This window comes from Schistocerca serialis, chromosome 3, assembly GCF_023864345.2.
Source record: "Schistocerca serialis cubense isolate TAMUIC-IGC-003099 chromosome 3, iqSchSeri2.2, whole genome shotgun sequence".
Taxonomy (NCBI): Eukaryota; Metazoa; Arthropoda; class Insecta; order Orthoptera; family Acrididae; genus Schistocerca; species Schistocerca serialis.
The window spans coordinates 57,911,733-57,929,923 of NC_064640.1; the positions used below are offsets into that span (position 1 = coordinate 57,911,733).

The window sequence follows — 18,191 nt, forward strand, 5'->3', positions numbered from 1 at the left end:
ATAATACGAGGAAGTCTTTTCTGAAAGTATTTGTATCGAGTGTAACCATGTATGGAAGTGAAACATGCACGATAAACAGTTTACACAAGAAGAGAATAGAAGCTCTCGAAATGTGGGCTACAGAGGACTGCTGAAGATTAGATGGGTAGATCACGTAACTAATGAGGAGATACTGAATAACCGGTCGCTGTGGCCGAGCGGTTCTAGGCGCTTCAGTCCGGAACCGCGCTGCTGCTACGGTCGCAGGTTCGAATCCTGCCTCGGGCATGGATGTGTGTGATGTCCTTAGGTTAGTTAGGTTTAAGTAGTTCTAAGTCTAGGGGACTGATGACCTCAGATGTTAAGTCCCATAGTGCTTAGAGCCATTTTAACCATTTGAAGATACTGAATAGAATTGGGGAGAAGAAGAATATGTGGCGCAACGTGACTACAAAAGGGATCAAGGGATTACTAATTTAGTATTGGAGGGAAGCGTAGAGAGTAAAAATCGTAGAGGCAGACAAAGAGATGAATACACTAAGCAGATTCAGAAGAATGTAGGTTGCAGTAGTTACTCGGAGATGAAGAGGCTTGCACAGGATACAGTAGCATGGAGAGATGCATCAAACCAGCCTTTGGACTGAAGACCAGAACAACAATATATGTAGGATAATTCTCTGTTGTCAAATGGAGTATGTACTCGTATGCTGTTTATATTCTCTATTATTCTCTGTTGCCAAAGGAAGTGTTTATGCTGTTTACATTCTCTAATGAATAACGGATTAAACAAAAATAGCAGTATTTTCAATAATCGACAGCAAGACATTTTGCTGGTAAGAGCAAATTTTTCAAAAATCTGCTGCGGAGTGTGCTTTAGCACAAAATTTATTTACTGTGATAACTTCTGATACCACTAATGCACGTCTTAGTTGTTATTTTAAAATTTCACTTTTGTAACATCAGGTACACTATTTTCTTGTCTTAGTACACTTTGAAACTGTAAAAACATAATTTATCATTTCAGAACCTACTGGCTCTCAACCCAAAGATTTCTCCACACGCCACCGTGGTGCCAACGGTAGTGACGAAGAAAAACAAACTGAAGTGGAAGAGAAATGCCAATAAATCATGTGAGGTAAGTAGCTGTACCTAACACAGATTGCGAAACATAGATTATAAAGAGTACGCTTGCGACGTTCCTTCTCGGCCTCTCGTCAAGGGGAAATCGCCAAGGAGCGACAGCTCCCTTCTTCCGTGCGGTCATGGCATTGAGCCTCGTATGCGGTTTCAACACACGAAGTTAGAGATTAGAGAGACGATGCTGTCGTCTTCGGCGGTGATTACTGACTGAGCGGCACTGCGCTCAGACGGAAGTAATCGAGCTGATGCGTTGGCGTGTGGGAACTCTTCTGAGCGCTTGTACGCCACCGTCTCCCATCCGTCGCTGCTTCTGGTAACAACCTTGTTTACTTGTGGTTTCGTCGCGAGATACCAATCTTGCCGTGGAACTTAGCTCTTCGGACAACACTACATCTAGTATAGAAGGCAACTGAAAAAAATACGCAATGAGACGAACAGATATTACATTTTAATTCAAAGACAATAACCATACTGAAGTCACTGCGATTGACCATGGTCTCTGGACCTTACAAAGAGGTGGTACATGGTTCTTAGTAGTGTAAGAACCTGGCCTATTCCGGGCCGCTATGCGTCAGGGTGGGTGGGAGAAATGATGTGTGTTCATTCAAGTAGCCTCATACAGTACTCCGGCCAGCCATCTACATCTACAACATCCACATTTATACTCCGCAATGGTGTGTGGCGGAGGGCACTTTACGTGCCACTGTCATTACCTACCTTTCCTGTTCCAGTCGCGTATGGTTCGCGGGGAGAACGACTGCCGGAAAGCCTCCGTGCGCGCTCGAATCTCTCTAATTTTACATTCGTGATCTCCTCTGGAGGTATAAGTGGGGGGAAGCAATATATTCGATACCTTATCCAGAAACGCACCCTCTCGAAACCTGGACAGCAAGCTACACCGCGATGCAGAGCGCCTTTCTTGCAGAGTCTGCCACTTGAGTTTACTAAACATCTCCGTAACGCTATCACGGTTACCAAATAAGCCTGTGACGAAACGTGCCGCTCTTCTTTGGATCTTCTCTATCTCCTCTGTCAACCCGACCTGGTACAGATCTTACACTGATGAGCAATACTCAAGTATAGGTCGAACGAGTGTTTTGTAAGCCATCTCATTTGTTGATGGACTACATTTTCTAAGGACTCTCCCAATGAATCTCAACCTGGCACCTGCCTTACCAACAATTAATTTTATATGATCATTCCACTTCAAATCGTACCCGCTACGGTCGCAGGTTCGAATCCTGTCTCGGGCATGGATGTTTGTGATGTCCTTAGGTTAGTTAGGTTTAACTAGTTCTAAGTTCTAGGGGACTAATGACCTCAGCAGTTGAGTCCCATAGTGCTCAGAGCCAAATCGTACCGCATGCATACTCCCAGATATTTTACAGAAGTAACTGCTAACAGTATTTGTTCCGCTATCATATAATCATACAATAGAGGATCCTTCTTTCTATGTATTCGCAATACATTACATTTGTCTATGTTAAGGGCCAGTTGCCACTCCCTGCACCAAGTGCCTATCTGCTGCAGATCTGCCTGCATTTCGCTGCAATTTTCTCATGCTGCAACTTCTCTGTATACTACAGCATCATCCGCGAAAAGCCGCATGGAGCTTCCGACACTATCTACTAGGTCATTTACATATATTGTGAAAAGCAACGGTCCCATAACACTCCCCTGTGGCACGCCAGAGGTTACTTTAACGTCTCTAGACGTCTCTCGATTGAGAACAACAGGCTGTGTTCTGTTTGCTAAAAACTCTTCAATCCAGCCACACAGATGGTCTGATATTCCGTAGGCTCTTACTTTGTTTACCAGGCGACAGTGCGGAACTGTATCGAACGCCTTCCGGAAGTCAAGGAAAATAGCATCTACTTGGGAGCCTGTATCTAATATTTTCTGGGTCTCCTGAACAAATAAAGCGAGTTGGATCTGACACGATCGCTGTTTCCGGGATCCATATTGATTCCTACAGAGTAGATTCTGGGATTCCAGAAATGACATGATACGCGAGCAAAAAACATGTTCTAAAATTCTACAACAGATCAATGTCAGAGATATAGGTCTATAGTTTTGCGCATCTGCTCGACGACCCTTCTTGAAGACTGGGACTACCTGTGCTCTTTTCCAATCATTTGGAACCTTCCGTTCCTCTAGAGACTTGCGGTACTCGGCTGTTAGAAGGGGGGCAGCACCGTGTGTGTGTGTATGTGTGTGTGTGTGTGTGTGTGTGAATGCAGCCGACTGCTGAATGGGCCTGTGATGCCCGTTGACCTGGGTGGCGGCCGGCAGCTACCGTGGTGCCGTGTGTATACGCCAGCTGTGAAGAACAAGCGCGGCCACCCAGATCCTCCAAAGCGTGTACTCGTGATTCTCATGTCGAGCGATTGGGTTTGACCTTACTTGTTTGATGCCGGGCGGCAGTGCCCCAGTCATTCCCAACGTACTACCAGGACGATGGCCGAAGACGTCTACGCTGCAAGGGCGTTGGCGACTGGCCGCAAACCAGCTCTGCGCAATGGTGACATTGCCCAAGTCCCACGCTGTAGAACCACATGCAGCCGCCCCAGCTCGGATATGGCGAGCGTCGTGCTGGAACTTGACGAGTTAATCAGGGGGCAGGCAGCCAGCAGATCATCGTCACCGAGGATTAGCCGTATTTTGTTTGAAACACAAAAGGCCATTACTCTCTCTAACTCAAAAGCCTTTAATTCTCTTTGGTTCAAGATGCAGACAGAATGGTGGCACGACTAAATACCTTGAGCCCCTACGCTCGATTATTTATACCCTTATAGCTATGCTTCTTATGTAGTTCTACTGGCGGGGGAGAGGGGGGGAGGAGGGGGGATGAATGGGTTTTCACGTGTTTGTGCTGCTGTCAGCCTTTTCTAGTTCGCTCTGCACCGAGCACGGGTTGCCAGGTCTAGTTAAACTTGCGATGTGTGAGTTTGTGCGTAACACACAAGTGTAATATTATTTTATATTTAGATTAAAGTTCAGTCTTGATCACGTTATGTCTGTTTTAATGAGTAACCGGTTTCGGTTTTTTCTATAAAACCATCATCAGACCCATTGGCTCCTTTGGGTTGGTAGGTGGAGCTCTCCTTGCTGCTGTGCAGTCAACTGACTGCACAGCAGCAAGGAGAGCTCCACCTACCAACCCAAAGGAGCCAATGGGTCTGATGATGGTTTTATAGAAAAAACCGAAACCGGTTACTCATTAAAACAGACATAACGTGATCAAGACTGAACTTTAATCTAAATATAACAATTAATTGGTCACTGAATTCCAAAAATGTTTACCAAAATTGTGTAATATTATTTCACTGATGAGACCTGAGTTTCAGCTGGCGTATACAACTTTCAAATAACTTCCGGGAATTCAGCCAGGTAACACTTTCAGCGACCGCCGTTATTTCGGCGGGAGAACACCCCGCCATTTTCAAGGCAAACTGCAACGGACAGGCGGCGTATATGCAAATTTAAAACTTCGGTTCTCGGACTGAAGCAGGAAAGATAACACACACACTAGTGCCACCAATGATGACCAAAGTCAGAGCTGTCGATAGTGAGTCTATGAATTCGCAGGTGAGGTAGCATTGACTCTATCAGGACCGTGGAGGACCGATGTACTGAGCATAAACGGCACACACGATTACAGCAGCCAAGTAGATCTGCTATTGCCGAACATTGCTTGGATACTGGTCACCCCATGTTATATAATAACACCGAGATATTGACATGCACGTCCAGCTATTAGGACAGTGTTATTAGGGAGGCAGTTGAGATTAAATTAGCGAGCAACCTCGTTAACAGGGATGGAGGTTTCTGTTTAAACTCTGTTTGGAATCCGGCTCTCTCCCTTGTCAAAAAACAGAGGGACAGAGTCAATGCTACCTAACCTGCGAATTCATAGTCTCACTATCGACAACTCTGACTTTGGTCATCTTTGGTGGCACTAGTGTTCAGTGTGTGTGTTATCTTTCCTGCTTCAGTCCGAGAACCAAGGTTTTACATTTGCATGTACGCCGCCTGTCCTTTACAGTTTGCCTTGAAAATGGCGGGGTGTTCTCCCGCCGAAATATCGACAGTCGCTGAAAGTGTTACCTGGCTGAATTCCCGGAAGTTATTTGAAAATACTTCACTGATGCTCACCCTGAGTTACGGCGTTAGCAGTTCTATGCGCCTCGGCCGTGACCGGTGTCGCAAATCCCGTCTGGACAGAGTGTTTTGAAGCAATGGCAACAATACTGTCAATGGCTTACTCCATTAGCAACGTCGGCCGAGCCGGCCTCTACTGCCTGCTCGCGACTGCAAAAACCTTAAAAAATTTATAGTTCGGGCGCTGACCTTTTTCTTGGTGCAGTTGGCATTCCCTCTTTCGAAACATTGGTTCATAATCTTCCAAGACGAGCCTTCCCTTAAATGTATTCTTAACCAACGGAATTCCGTCTCGTGCAGATGACAATACCCGGCTACTATCATGATCTGTTTCACATGGGCTTCTTCCTTATGCACTAGTATATGAGCTTGCTCTTAAAGTGCAGTTTCCAGAACATTAATAAAATACAATCCTTAATCTAATTTTTATACTACATAAATATAGTAGTTTTGCTTCCATCAGCTGTTCCTCCGGCCCATTCGTGCTAACGACTTAATTTCAACTGTGCCGGTGGATCTGTAGACCGTAAACGTCTGTGTTTATTCCAGTAATTAACTATGCAGATACCTAGCACAAACACGCCACAACTGGTACCTGAAATACTTGTCAATATAATGTTGTGTTGGCGATTTCTTTCAAAATTTAGGACATCTGCTCCATTAAAATTTTCTCGTGCTGTGAATCGATAAATTTGTCTAAAGAATGCATAATTTCAGGGTTGAGGATGGCATTAAGGTAAGTTACATTTTGGGTAGGTAATACCCTTGGTGACCCTCATGGCCAATACAACGCATTCCGCCTCAGTGCCATATACCAGTCAGTATAGCCAGAAGACGAAACTCGTTCCCAGCGAACTCACATAATGTTAATGACAACATCGTTTCCTTGCAACTCTAATTTCAACCCCTCAGGTGTCCCTTTTTCATAGCAGTTTGTCAACATACACTACTGGCCATTAAAATTGCTACACCACGAAGGTGACGTGCTACAGACGCGAAATTTAACCGACAGGAAGAAGATGCTATGATATGCAAATGATTAGCTTTTCAGAGCATTCACACAAGGTTGGCGCCGGTGGCGACACCTACAACGTGCTGACATAAGGAAAGTTTCCAACCGATTTCTCACACAAACAGCAGTTGACCGGCGTTGCCTGGTACAACGTTGTTATGGTGCCTCGTGTAAGGAGAAGAAATGCGTACCATCACGTTTCCGACTTTGATAAAGCTCGGATTGTAGCCTATCGCGATTGAGGTTTCTCGTATCGCGACATTGCTGCTCGCGTTGGTCGAGATCCAATGACTGTTAGCAGAATATGCAATCGGTGGGTTCAGGAGGGTAATACGGAACGCCTTGCTGGATCCCAACGGCCTCGTATCACTAGCAGTCGAGATGACAGGCATCTTATCCGCATGGCTGTAACGGATCGTGCAGCCACGTCTCGATCGCTGAGTCAGCAGATGTGGACGTTTGCAAGACGAGAACCATCTGCACGAACAGTTCGACGACGTTTGCAGTAGCGTGGACTATCAGCTCGGAGAGCATGGCTGCGGTTACCCTTGACGCTGCATCACAGGCAGGAACGCCTGCGATGGTGTACTCAACGACGAACCTAGGTGCACGAATGGCAAAACGTCATTTTTTCGGATGAATCCAGGTTCTGTTTACAGCATCATGATGGTCGCATCCGTGTTTGGCGACATCGCGGTGATCGCACGTTGGAAGCGTGTATTCGTCATCGCCATACTGGCGTATCACCTGACGTGATGGTATGGGGTGCCATTGGTTACACGTCTCGGTCACCTCTTGTTCGCATTGACGGCACTTTGAACAGTGGACGTTACATTTCAGATGCGTTACGACCCGTGGCTCTACCCTTGATTCGATCCCCGCGAAACCCTACATTTCAGTAGGATAATGCACGACCGCATGTTGTAGGTCCTGTCCGGGACTTTCTGGACACAGAAAATGTTCGACTGCTGTCCTGGCCAGCACATTTTCCAGATCTCTCATCAATTGAAACCGTCTGGTCAATGGTGGTCGAGCAACTGGCTCTTCACAATACGCCAGTCACTACTCTTGATGAACTGTGGTATCGTGTTGAAGCTGCATGGGCAGCTGTACCTGTACACCCCATCCAAGCTCTGTTTGACTCAATGCCCAGTTGTATCTAGGCCGTTATTACGGCCAGAGGTGGCTGTTCTGGGTACTGATTTCTCAGGATCTATGCACCCAAATTGCGTGAAAATGTAATCACATGTCACTTCTAGTGTAATACATTTGTCCAATGAATACCCTTTTATCATCAGCATTTCTTCTTGGTGTAGCAGTTTTAATGGCCAGTAGTGTAGTCCCTAATGAGAAGACCTAGTACAGCCAGTTCATCACAGAATATAAATATGCAGGATGTTGTGACTTGGCAAGACAGCCAAGCCACTATGAGAGGAAGCCGAAAGGCACGCGTTTAAGCTGACGCAGGCTGGCGTGAGGTCTGGAACAGTTAAAGGAATAGAGACTAGCAAAAAAGGTACGTAGCTTCTGGAATACTTAACTTTAATCCATAATTGGTGAACATCGGTCTGACGGTACATGCATCACAAGATAAATAGCAAATGATAATGGCGCCTTGCTAGGTCGTAGCAAATGACGTAGCTGAAGGCTATGCTAACTATCGTCTCGGCAAATGAGAGCGTAATTTGTCAGTGAACCATCGCTAGCAAAGTCGGCTGTACAACTGGGGCGAGTGCTAGGAAGTCTCTCTAGACCTACCGTGTGGCGGCGCTCGGTCTGCAATCACTGATAGTGGCGACACGCGGGTACGACGTATACTAACAGACCGCGGCCGATTTAAAGGCTACCACCTAGCAAGTGTGGTGTCTGGCGGTGACACCACACAGGAAGTGTCTTTAATATTGAAAAAGGACAAGAGTGAAAGTATACGATAACAAAAGTAACAACGTCCCAGTGCACCCCGGTCCGCAAACGAGTCGTTTGTAATTGTGAATGTGTGGTTATGAGCAGCCACTGAATTAAGTATCAAATACAGTCCAAGATAAAACAAACCACTCACCATGAAGGAATTATTCGAACGGGACGGATATCGGTAGATGTAATGAATGTGTACAACAAAAACAAAAAGAGAGAAGAGAAAAAGTAAAATTGGATGATTTGTTCAATAGAAAGAGCTTCACAAACTGAGCAAAAGTCAATAAGGTGTTGGTCCTCTTCTGGCCCTTATGCAAGCAGTTACTCAATTTCACTTTGATTAGCAGCGTTGTTGGATGGCCTCCTGACGGATATCGCGCCACATTGTGTCCAATTGGCGCGTTAGATGGTCAAAATTCCAAGCTAATTGGGGGGGCCCTGCCCATAATGCTCCAAACATTCTCAGTGGGGAGAGACCACTTTGGCCAACGTACGGTTTGACAAGCACGAAGACAAGCAGTAGAAACTCTCACCGTGTGCGGGCAGCCATTATCTTGCTGAAATGTAAGCCGAGGATGGCTTGCCATCAAGGGCAACAAAACGGGGCGTAGAACATCGTCGACGTGCCGCTGCACTGTAAGGGTGTCTCGGATGACAACCAAAGGGGACCTGTTGTAAAAATCAATGGCACGGTACACCACCACTCCTGGTTGTCGGGCTGTATGACGGACAACAGATAGGTTCGAAACCCACCGCTATCCGGGACGTCACCAGACACGTCTTCGCTGGTCATCGGAGCTCATTTCGAAGCGGCACTCATCACTGAAGACAACTCCACTCCTCTCAATGAGGTTCCAGGCCGAAGACGTGTCTGGAGACGTCCCGGACCGCAGTAGGATACTTCGTTACTGCAAATGTTTTAGAAACTTAAACTTTTCGATTAAGTCCTCATCTAATTGGGTTCAAATTTAACCTATGGTCTACCTTCACAAGAATATAATACCAGTTCTGCACATTAAATGCTACGGTTTACTGTATACTTGTATCTGTTAAAGGATCGTCTTGTAAATGTTGACAAGAGTGTACAGTTCGTTCCTACAGCTCTTCAGTTGTATCAACCGAAGTGGGGGTTGGGGTTGCTTCGGGTTCAAATGGTTCAAATGGCTCTGAGCACTACGGGACTTAACAGCTGTGGTCATCAGTCCCTTAGAACTTAGAACTACTTAAACCTAACTAACCTAAGGACATCACACACATCCATGCCCGAGGCAGGATTCGAACCTGCGACCGTAGCAGTCGCGTGGTTCCGGACTGCGCGCCTAGAACCGCAAGACCACCGCGGCCGGCGTTGCTTCGGGGAAGGGGACCATACAGCGAGGTCATCGGTCTCATAGGATTAGGGACGGACAGGGAAGGAAGTCGGCCGCGCCCTTTGAAAGGAACCATCCCTGCATTTGCCTGGAGCGATTTAGGGAAATCACGGAAAACCTAAATCAGGATGGCCGGACGCGGGATTGAACCGTCGTCCTCCCGAATGCGAGTCCAGTGTTTAACTCAACCGAAGTGCTGTACACCATATTTTAGATGACCCCAGACAGAAAAATCCAAGGATTAATATCAGATGATTCTGAAGGCCAAGGAACAGGCGCTGCTCAACTTATCCATCTTGAACCACGTTAGCACGGTAGATGCCGTCTTCGATAAGCAGTAAAATGTAGGGAGACTTTTGTACCTTGAGAATTGTATTCCTAGGAAGTAATGTGGACAAGGGACTGTCACAACCTGTTCTCGGCTTATTCAATTGTATTTGCTGAGAGACATGACGTTGTATTTTTTGCAGCATTTGTAAACATTTTTAATTTGCTGTTTAACATATTATGGCTATTTTGAAGATATTGTTAATTCTTTGGGAATAACATTTTATAGTGAACAAAATTCCATGTACTTTAAAATTAGTTACGTAACGTGTGGACAGTTACACCATACTTCGTCGGTCATGCACTATCTTCTACCTTGAAACGGAAGAACGTCTGTTTACGAAATGGAAATTTCTGTTTGTTTTCAATAACCTATATTTTAAAATGTTTTTAATTTGTAACTGGTTCTTAATAATTCTTCGTCTTCATTCGCTTTCACTTAATGGCTCTGAGCACTATGGGACTTAACATCTGAGGTCATCAGCCCCTAGAACTTAGAACTACTTAAACCTAACTAACCTAAGGACATCACACAAATCCATGCCCGAGGCAGGATTCGAACCTGCGACCGTAGCGGTCACGCTGGTCCAGACTGAAGTACCTAGAACCGCACGGCCGATACGCAGTAGAGTAACAACGTAACAGAGCGATTATTAAATAGAGTATTGACAAGATTTGTTCAGTTGCAACACTTTTAGTATTCAATAGAATATGTGTTTCTAGGTACATGGCCTTGTTATATCTTGGAACTTTTTTTCACGTTTGGAAAAAACCTTACTTTTCCAGAGTAATTTTTGTAATTTCAGAAAAAGACCTCAGCGAACGAAAAGTTAATGCTGTCATTTAAGAATGGAATAAGGAAAGGTAAACTTCTGTTACAGAGATGGTTAGAGACGAAAGTCTGAAAAGTGTTCCCAAGGTGCAACACTTCCCTTACTGGTCCACATCATTAATGTACCACATTCCTCAACCAGGGGTCATGAGTGAAATTTGAGGCCAAGTACATGGAGACTAAATCGAAACGTTAATATTTAAAATACATGTGTGCTAACCAGGACAATATTTTATCCCGAAGTCAGCGGCAGCCCGTAACTATAGATTTACAATTACCTTGCAGATGGCTCGTTTCCAGACCAACGTTAACTGGAATGTTTTTACTCCTATTATCGCACACTTCCACCCGTGTCAGTTTTGGCTCTCAATTATGAATCATCTTGTGTACACTCTAAGAGAAAAAAACGGCGCACCACGTAGGAGTTATGCAAATTAGTCGCAAATTCATATTCATACGTGCATCGAAACGAAAATGCAACACTGGGAACATTGGCGGCTGATTGGTGAATGTGCGACGTTGCAGTACAGGTTCACTGCGCAGCTGGCAAGGATTGTAAACAGGGGACATATCGATTCCAGGGCATAAAGTCATTGCGAATTTCATTCATTGTACTCAGTTGGACAGTAACTATGCCTCGAAGACAGCCGCTTGAACAATGCACGCAGATGTCAGCATTTGAGACAGAACGTGTAGTTGGCCTCAAAGAAGCCGTTTGGAGTAATCGGCAAATCTCTCGACATTTGAATAGAAGCGATGCTACTATTAGAGGATGTTGGCTGGAATGGGTGAAACCTGGCCGACGGCAGCATTAGGAAGAAAGCAGTCGATCTAGGGACACGACAGGACGTGAGAAACGAGCAGTCGCCACAGAGGCACACATAACCCCCGGTTCGTCGCTGTCGTCGATGCGACGTGCAGCTGGTGCTTCAGTGATCACAAGTGCCATTAACAGATGACTCACAGAAAGCGGTCTGAGCTCAAGGTGCCAATTCCGTGGACTACCAGGACTACCATTGATTTCTGTACCCTAACAAATCCGTTTGCAGTGGTGTTGGGAACAGTATGGCGATGACGAATACACGCTTCTAATGTGCGTTCACAGCGATGTCGCCAAACACGGATGCAACCATCATGATGCTGTAAACAGAACCTGGATTCATGCGAAAAAATGAACTTTTGCCATTCGTGCACCCAGGTTCGTCGTTGAGTAAACCATCGCAGGCGCTCCTGTCTTTGATGCAGCGTCAAGGATAACCGCAGCCATGGTCTCCGAGCTGATAGTCGATGCTGCTGCAAACGTCGTCGAACTGTTCATGCAGATGGTTGTCTTGCAGACGTCCCTATCTGTTGACCAAGGATCGAGACGTGGCTGCACGATCCGTTACAGCCATGCGGATAAGATGCCTGTCATCTCGACTGCTAGTGATACGAGGCCGTTGGGATCCAGCACGGCGTACCACCGATTCCATATTCTGCTAACAGTCATTGGATCTCGACCAACGCGAGCAGCAATGTCGCGATACGCTAAATCGCAATCGCAATAGGCTACAATCCGACCTTTATCCTTACACGTGGCATCACAACAACATTTCACCAGGCAACGCCGGTCAACTGCTGTTTGTGTATGAGAAATCGGTTGGAAACTTTCCTCATGTTAGCACGTTGTAGGTGTCGCCATCGGCGCCATCCTTGTGTGAATGCTCTGAAAAGCTAATAATTTGCATGTCGCAGCATCTTCTTCCTCTCGGTTAAATTTCGCGTGTGTAGCCCGTCATCTTCGTGTTGTAGCAATTTTAATGGCCAGTAGTGTATATGTGTGAAAGTGTTGTACGTTAGAAATTAATTGTTCTGTTTCACGAAAACTGTATTTCACTGGTCCTCTGGATACTTTCTCCTATACAGGATATACAGGTTCTTCCACCACTCATCCACTTGACTTGAGTGCTGTGTCAGTGGTAGGTCTAAGTGCCCTGTGTAGAGGAGCGAGGTACCACACGTAACTCAGGTATCCAACAAGTTTGCGATACTGTGTCCTACTGAACCTGAATAAAGTGAGCCAGTGAGACACACTTCACCTGTTGGGAAGCCTGCTGTGTCTCCTGTTAGGGGGAGGCAAGTGTGAAAGAGTAGGGATCTGTTAATCCTCGTTAGTTCGAGCTGTCCCTTAGAGAAATGACAGCAAGAGACGGAAGGATAAACATGTACAGTCAGTGTGTATGCCTTGAGACCAGATTCAGCAAGTTGAAGAGCCTATTTCGTCTGCCATTGAAGGAACAGGACACAATCAACTGCAGACTGTGACGCACCTTGGAGACAACGATGCCTGTCGTCATATTCTGATTTTTCCAGTGACTGACAGTGAAGGTTGAGAAGACCAGCCTTGCTCACGAAATTTCAACTAAGCTTACAGTTCGCAGCATTGTCCCCAGAACTGATCGTGACCCCTCGCTCACTGCTTGGGTCAGAGTCTCGAAGGTTCTGTGAAAAGCTAAGCTATGACTACCTAGACTTGCGCCAAAGGATTGGGAATTGCAGGGTGGGTAAATCCCTAAATTAGTAGCAGTGAGGTTATTGAAAAAAATTTAAGTGTATATCAAAATGACAAGCTAATGGGAATTAGGGGTGTATTTCTCGCAGCAGATAAGAAACTAAAATCCACTAAGAAAAAAATTAAAGTTGCCTGCAAAATCCTTTGAGTAATTTAATGTATCAGCATTTGACATTTGCAATGGCTTATCGCGCGCTTACATTAACCTCTGATCTTGCAATGTAAATCACTTAAATATGTAGCCTAGTCAAACGCATTCCCGAAATTTCATTACTCTACATTGATTATTTTTTGATGTCGCGATTTTTTTCCGTCAGTGTAGATAGAGACACGCCAACTGAAAGAGTGTCAAAAAGGTTAAAGAGTGAAGCCTTTAATGACCAGCACAGGAGAATCTCAAAACCCTAAATAAATGCTCGTCATACGTAGAGGCTCACAGTGGGACCAAAGTTAGCGTCCAGACACTCCTAAATGATACAGGACCTGAAACTGAGAGTATCAAACCGAAAAAGAAATTATGAACTTCTTACTACTCAAGTTTACTTCCCGCATGACAGCAAAAATTACTGATTTGTAAGGGGCAGCCAAATGAAAAAGAGACGCATGGAAAAAAGTAAAGTATTTATTATTTCAAGAGTTACCACCATAACTGTGAGAGAAGACGTCCAATGCCTTTATGTAAAAAACTTTGCGGTTTCCTCTGAAACTATGATTGTACCCAGGCGTACATCTCTTCGTCTGAAGCAAATCGACGGCCATGAATGTCTTTCTGGAGGACTCAGAAAAACGGAAATGCATGGGAAGAGTCCGCAGCTCGTGGTCGTGAGGTAGCGTTCTCGCTTCCCACACCCGGGTTCCCGGGTTCGATTCCCGGCGGGGTCAGGGATTTTCTCTGCCTCGTGATGACTGGGTGTTGTGTGATGTCCTTAGGTTAATTAGGTTTAAGTAGTTCTAAGTTCTAGGGGACTGATGACCATAGATGTTAAGTCCCATAGTGTTCAGAGCCTTTTTTTTTTTTGCATGGGGAGATATCGGGACTGTATGGATGATGTGTAAGGGTTTCCCAGTGAAACTTCTGCAGCGTAGTCGAAACAACATTGGCAACATTCATTCGGTTACAGGGTAATGGCTCAATCATGATTAACAGGTCTGTTTCATATTAGTGACAGGCTTCTTAACTGGACGTTGATAACCACGATTGTGACCGCCTTAAACAAACAACAACAGCTGCTAAACGCTTGCAAGTCACTTATTTCGTGGGCCCTGCTGTAAATTTGATTTGAAAGTACTGACACTGCCTAGGATTTTGTGAGTACTCAAGTTTGGAAAGTAGATTTTTCGTAAACTTTTTTGTTCAAATGGTTCTAATGGCTCAAAGGTCGCGGGTTCGAATCCTGCCTCGGGCATGGATGTGTGTGGTGTCCTTAGGATAGTTAGGTTTAAGTAGTTCTAAGTTCTATGGGACTGATGACCTCAGATGTTAAGTCCCATAGTGCTCAGAGTCATTTGAACCAGATAGCGAAACGAAGTTTTCGGCAAGTGATTTTACGCTAAGGGACAAGTATTTTGGTGTGTGATAAGGAGTCTTATCTCTTGTACCGATTGCGTTACTGAAGCAAGTATAACCTTTTTAAATGGAATGATATATTTTTTAACGGCATGCGAAAGCGTTTGAAAAGTCAAGTACCATGCGATAATTGCTTGTTTTGAAACTATTCGCAAAATACTCTGACAAATGTACTAAAATTGGAAAGCACTGCGGCCAGAGTCCGCTATTGCAGTGTAAAGACCGTAAAGGAGAGCCCTCATACCTGGCTCCGCTGTTATATGCAGTAAGACAGTCCTACACTACTAAGCAAAACCTCATTTCCTATTGAAAGAGATATAGAGCAGTTACGATTTTTGAGTATGGATCTGCGGCATACGGTAGCTTCTGGTGGATTAAATGGGGCTTAGGAAAACTGTTTCATATGTGTGTACGCGTCCAGGTTTTTGTGGAAACAACTATAGTTTCGTCAGGCTGTTTTCCTTTTAAATCCTCCCGGTCGTTGCATACTGTTCAAAGCCAAAATAGAAACGTTGGTCTTTCGTACTTGATACTGACAAACAGCCCTATTCACAGAAAAAAATAAACTGGTTTATTAACTTTCTTAGATTCTTTGTCTGGAGATGGCTGAATGCTTCGTAAAATCCCCACTGTTGGACAAATGTGCCTATAGATACTACACCAAATTGCAATTAGACGGAATGCACTTTAAATAAACCAAACACTTTATTCAGAATGACTGACGACATGTCACCCACAAAATAAATACTTTTCTTAACGGAACTTAGTTTTACACTTTTCTTTAGCATGTGCTAAATCGCCGTTCGAGAGATATGCCGTTGCATGCTGTGACGATTCGATGGCGCATATTCTCTGCCGTACTTCGGGCTTCATAATATACTACACATTTCAGTGCTCCCCACAGAAAGAAATCAAGAGGAATCAAACCGAAGGATTTGGCCAACCATTGTGCTGAAGCATTCCGTCCTACTCACGGGAAACTTTTTATTCAGTATTTGTGTTGCAAAACAGAAAGAGTGGGCTAGGCAGGCGTATTGTTGGAATCGCATACATTGTCGCTTATCCAGTCGTAAGTCTTCCAGAATAACAGGCCGAAAGTTCGTAAGAAAGTGTGTATACGTATTTCCATTTAACACTGCTGGGATGAAATAACGTCCCACAATGGAATTTCCTATACCGCCGCAACATTTATGCTCCACGGTAGTTGGTGTTGTACCTGACGAAACCAGCGTGGATTGTCAACTGCTCAATAGCGCATGTTAAGTAAATTTACATTACCGTGCTTCATGTTAACTGAATCTTGCGTCGGTTCTTGGTAGAACAACATTATAATAAATGAAAATCGATAGTTTGCTTTTGTTCTACAGTCATAGTTTATTGTATTAACAGGTTTTCGGCTTACGTAAACGTTGCTTCGTCGGTAAGGAGCACACGTTAGTGTCGTCTCCCAAGCACTGCAGAGCAAACCTACAAAATTCTATACGACGTCTGGAATTACGTCTTCTGAATGCCTGATGTAGTGGCAGATGATAAGCGTGGAATTTATGTCGGTGCTAGACACGAATGACAGTCGGCTGGCTGGTCCCACATTCCTTGGAAATACGTCTCGTGCCACCGAGCGGATAGATAAACGCTGTAGTTGTAACAGCTTCTTCGTGTGCTCTGCTGTTGCAGCCTTCGTCCTCATGCTCTGGCGTTAAAGCTGCCTGTTCGCACTTGTGACCTAATAATTCGAGCAATTGTCTGACGTGGTGGACAGCGACGATCGTGATAGACATCTCTATACCGCCGTACCGTTTGGACAGTTATCCTTCGAGATTCGCCTATTTAAATTGGCATGTCAAACTTCGCATTGGTGTACATACCTGCATGCAAAGAATATGGAAGGAAAAATGACTTTCCGATAAACGACGAATATGAGGATCCTCGAACGTAAAAATTAACAAGCATTGAATCATTATACTCGTCTTTTCAAGCCTTTCGGATGCCGCTAAAGAAAAGGATATCACTTCATTTAAAAATTCATATTTGCTTCAATAACTCGATCGATACAAGAGTTAATACGTTATCACAGACCACAGTACGAACCCTTTTGCGTACTACCACTGCCGAAAACCTCATTTCGATATCTGGAACCGTTCACAAAATACGTGACTCACCCTGCATATTTTGGAATTAAGACATTCTTTTCTCAAAAACGTATATGAAAAATATTAAATAAAGTTACTTCTTGAATATGTTCCATATGACGAACATTCTTCCTGATCTTCAGACACAATACATAACTAAATAATTTAGTATGTTTTTAGAAAGTTTTAACTGCATTTTACGCGTAGAAAGAAATAGTCCTAAGTCGTTGTTGAATCGGAAGTCCTCAATGGTTGATCAGCCACCTGGATTTTCTTCCTCCATACTTGAGCCATTTGCATGCGGTGTGCTTTTGTTGGGTAATGAGTATATGTATTGAGTGTGAGTGACTGTAATGAGCGGGTGAATAGTGTGGTGTCATATTTATATGGTATGACGACGAGAAAAGAGTATGTGTGAAACCTGGCGGCGGTACGTAACCTTCTCTTGAGTAGCACCATGGGGCCCGACGGGCTCAACACCCCTCCCGCTATACAGATCACCATCAACAGTGTCACATGTCATCACACCATGAGACACCGCGGAGAGGTTCGGAATTTAATGTAGGACAATGGTGCAAATTCTGATCAACAGGAACCTTAGGTCCATCAGTTCTCCTGCCGTTATCGCTCAAATAATGAAGATAAAAATTACTTCTTCCAGCAGGATCCAGACAGGGTACCTCTGAATCGAGTGCCACCGCACAGGCGAGGATCAGCGACCTCGGCTACGGAGGTGATAATTTTGTGCGTCATTTCATTGTGGCCTCATTCATTGTTCCAAAACATTCTTAAGACTAAAGGTCACGACGCAACTTGGGGACTGGTCAAAAACTGCAAATTTTAACGCTAACATATGCTTTCAAACAGTTATTAAAACAATATGAAACTGTGACATACATTTTAGAAAGTGCGCGGACGGCTAATTTTAACAGTTCGTCGGCGAAAAGTCAGTTTCGGTTATTCTTCGGACATATACTATCGAGTTATACACGATAATACACTGAAGAGCCAAAGGGTACACCTGTCTTATATCGTGTAGGGCCCCCGCGACCACGCAGAAGTGCCGCCAACACGACGTAGCATGGACTCGACTAATTCTGAAGTAGTGCTGAAGGGAACTGACACCATGAATCCTGCAGGGCTTTTCTCAGATCCGTACGAGTACAAGGGGGTGGAGATCTATTGTGAACAGCACATTGCAAGGCATCA

At 44.7% G+C, this 18,191-nt stretch overlaps 1 protein-coding gene across 1 annotated transcript in view; it reads left to right on the plus strand.

Annotated features, from left to right (window-relative positions):
• Positions 1 to 18,191, plus strand: part of LOC126471525 (dihydropyrimidine dehydrogenase [NADP(+)]) — a 272,626-nt gene that overhangs the window by 47,354 nt on the left and 207,081 nt on the right. The window contains exon 2 of the mRNA XM_050099748.1: positions 1,004 to 1,114. Within this exon, the coding sequence (XP_049955705.1) occupies positions 1,004 to 1,114 (111 nt within the window). The remainder of the gene's footprint in view (positions 1 to 1,003; positions 1,115 to 18,191) is intronic.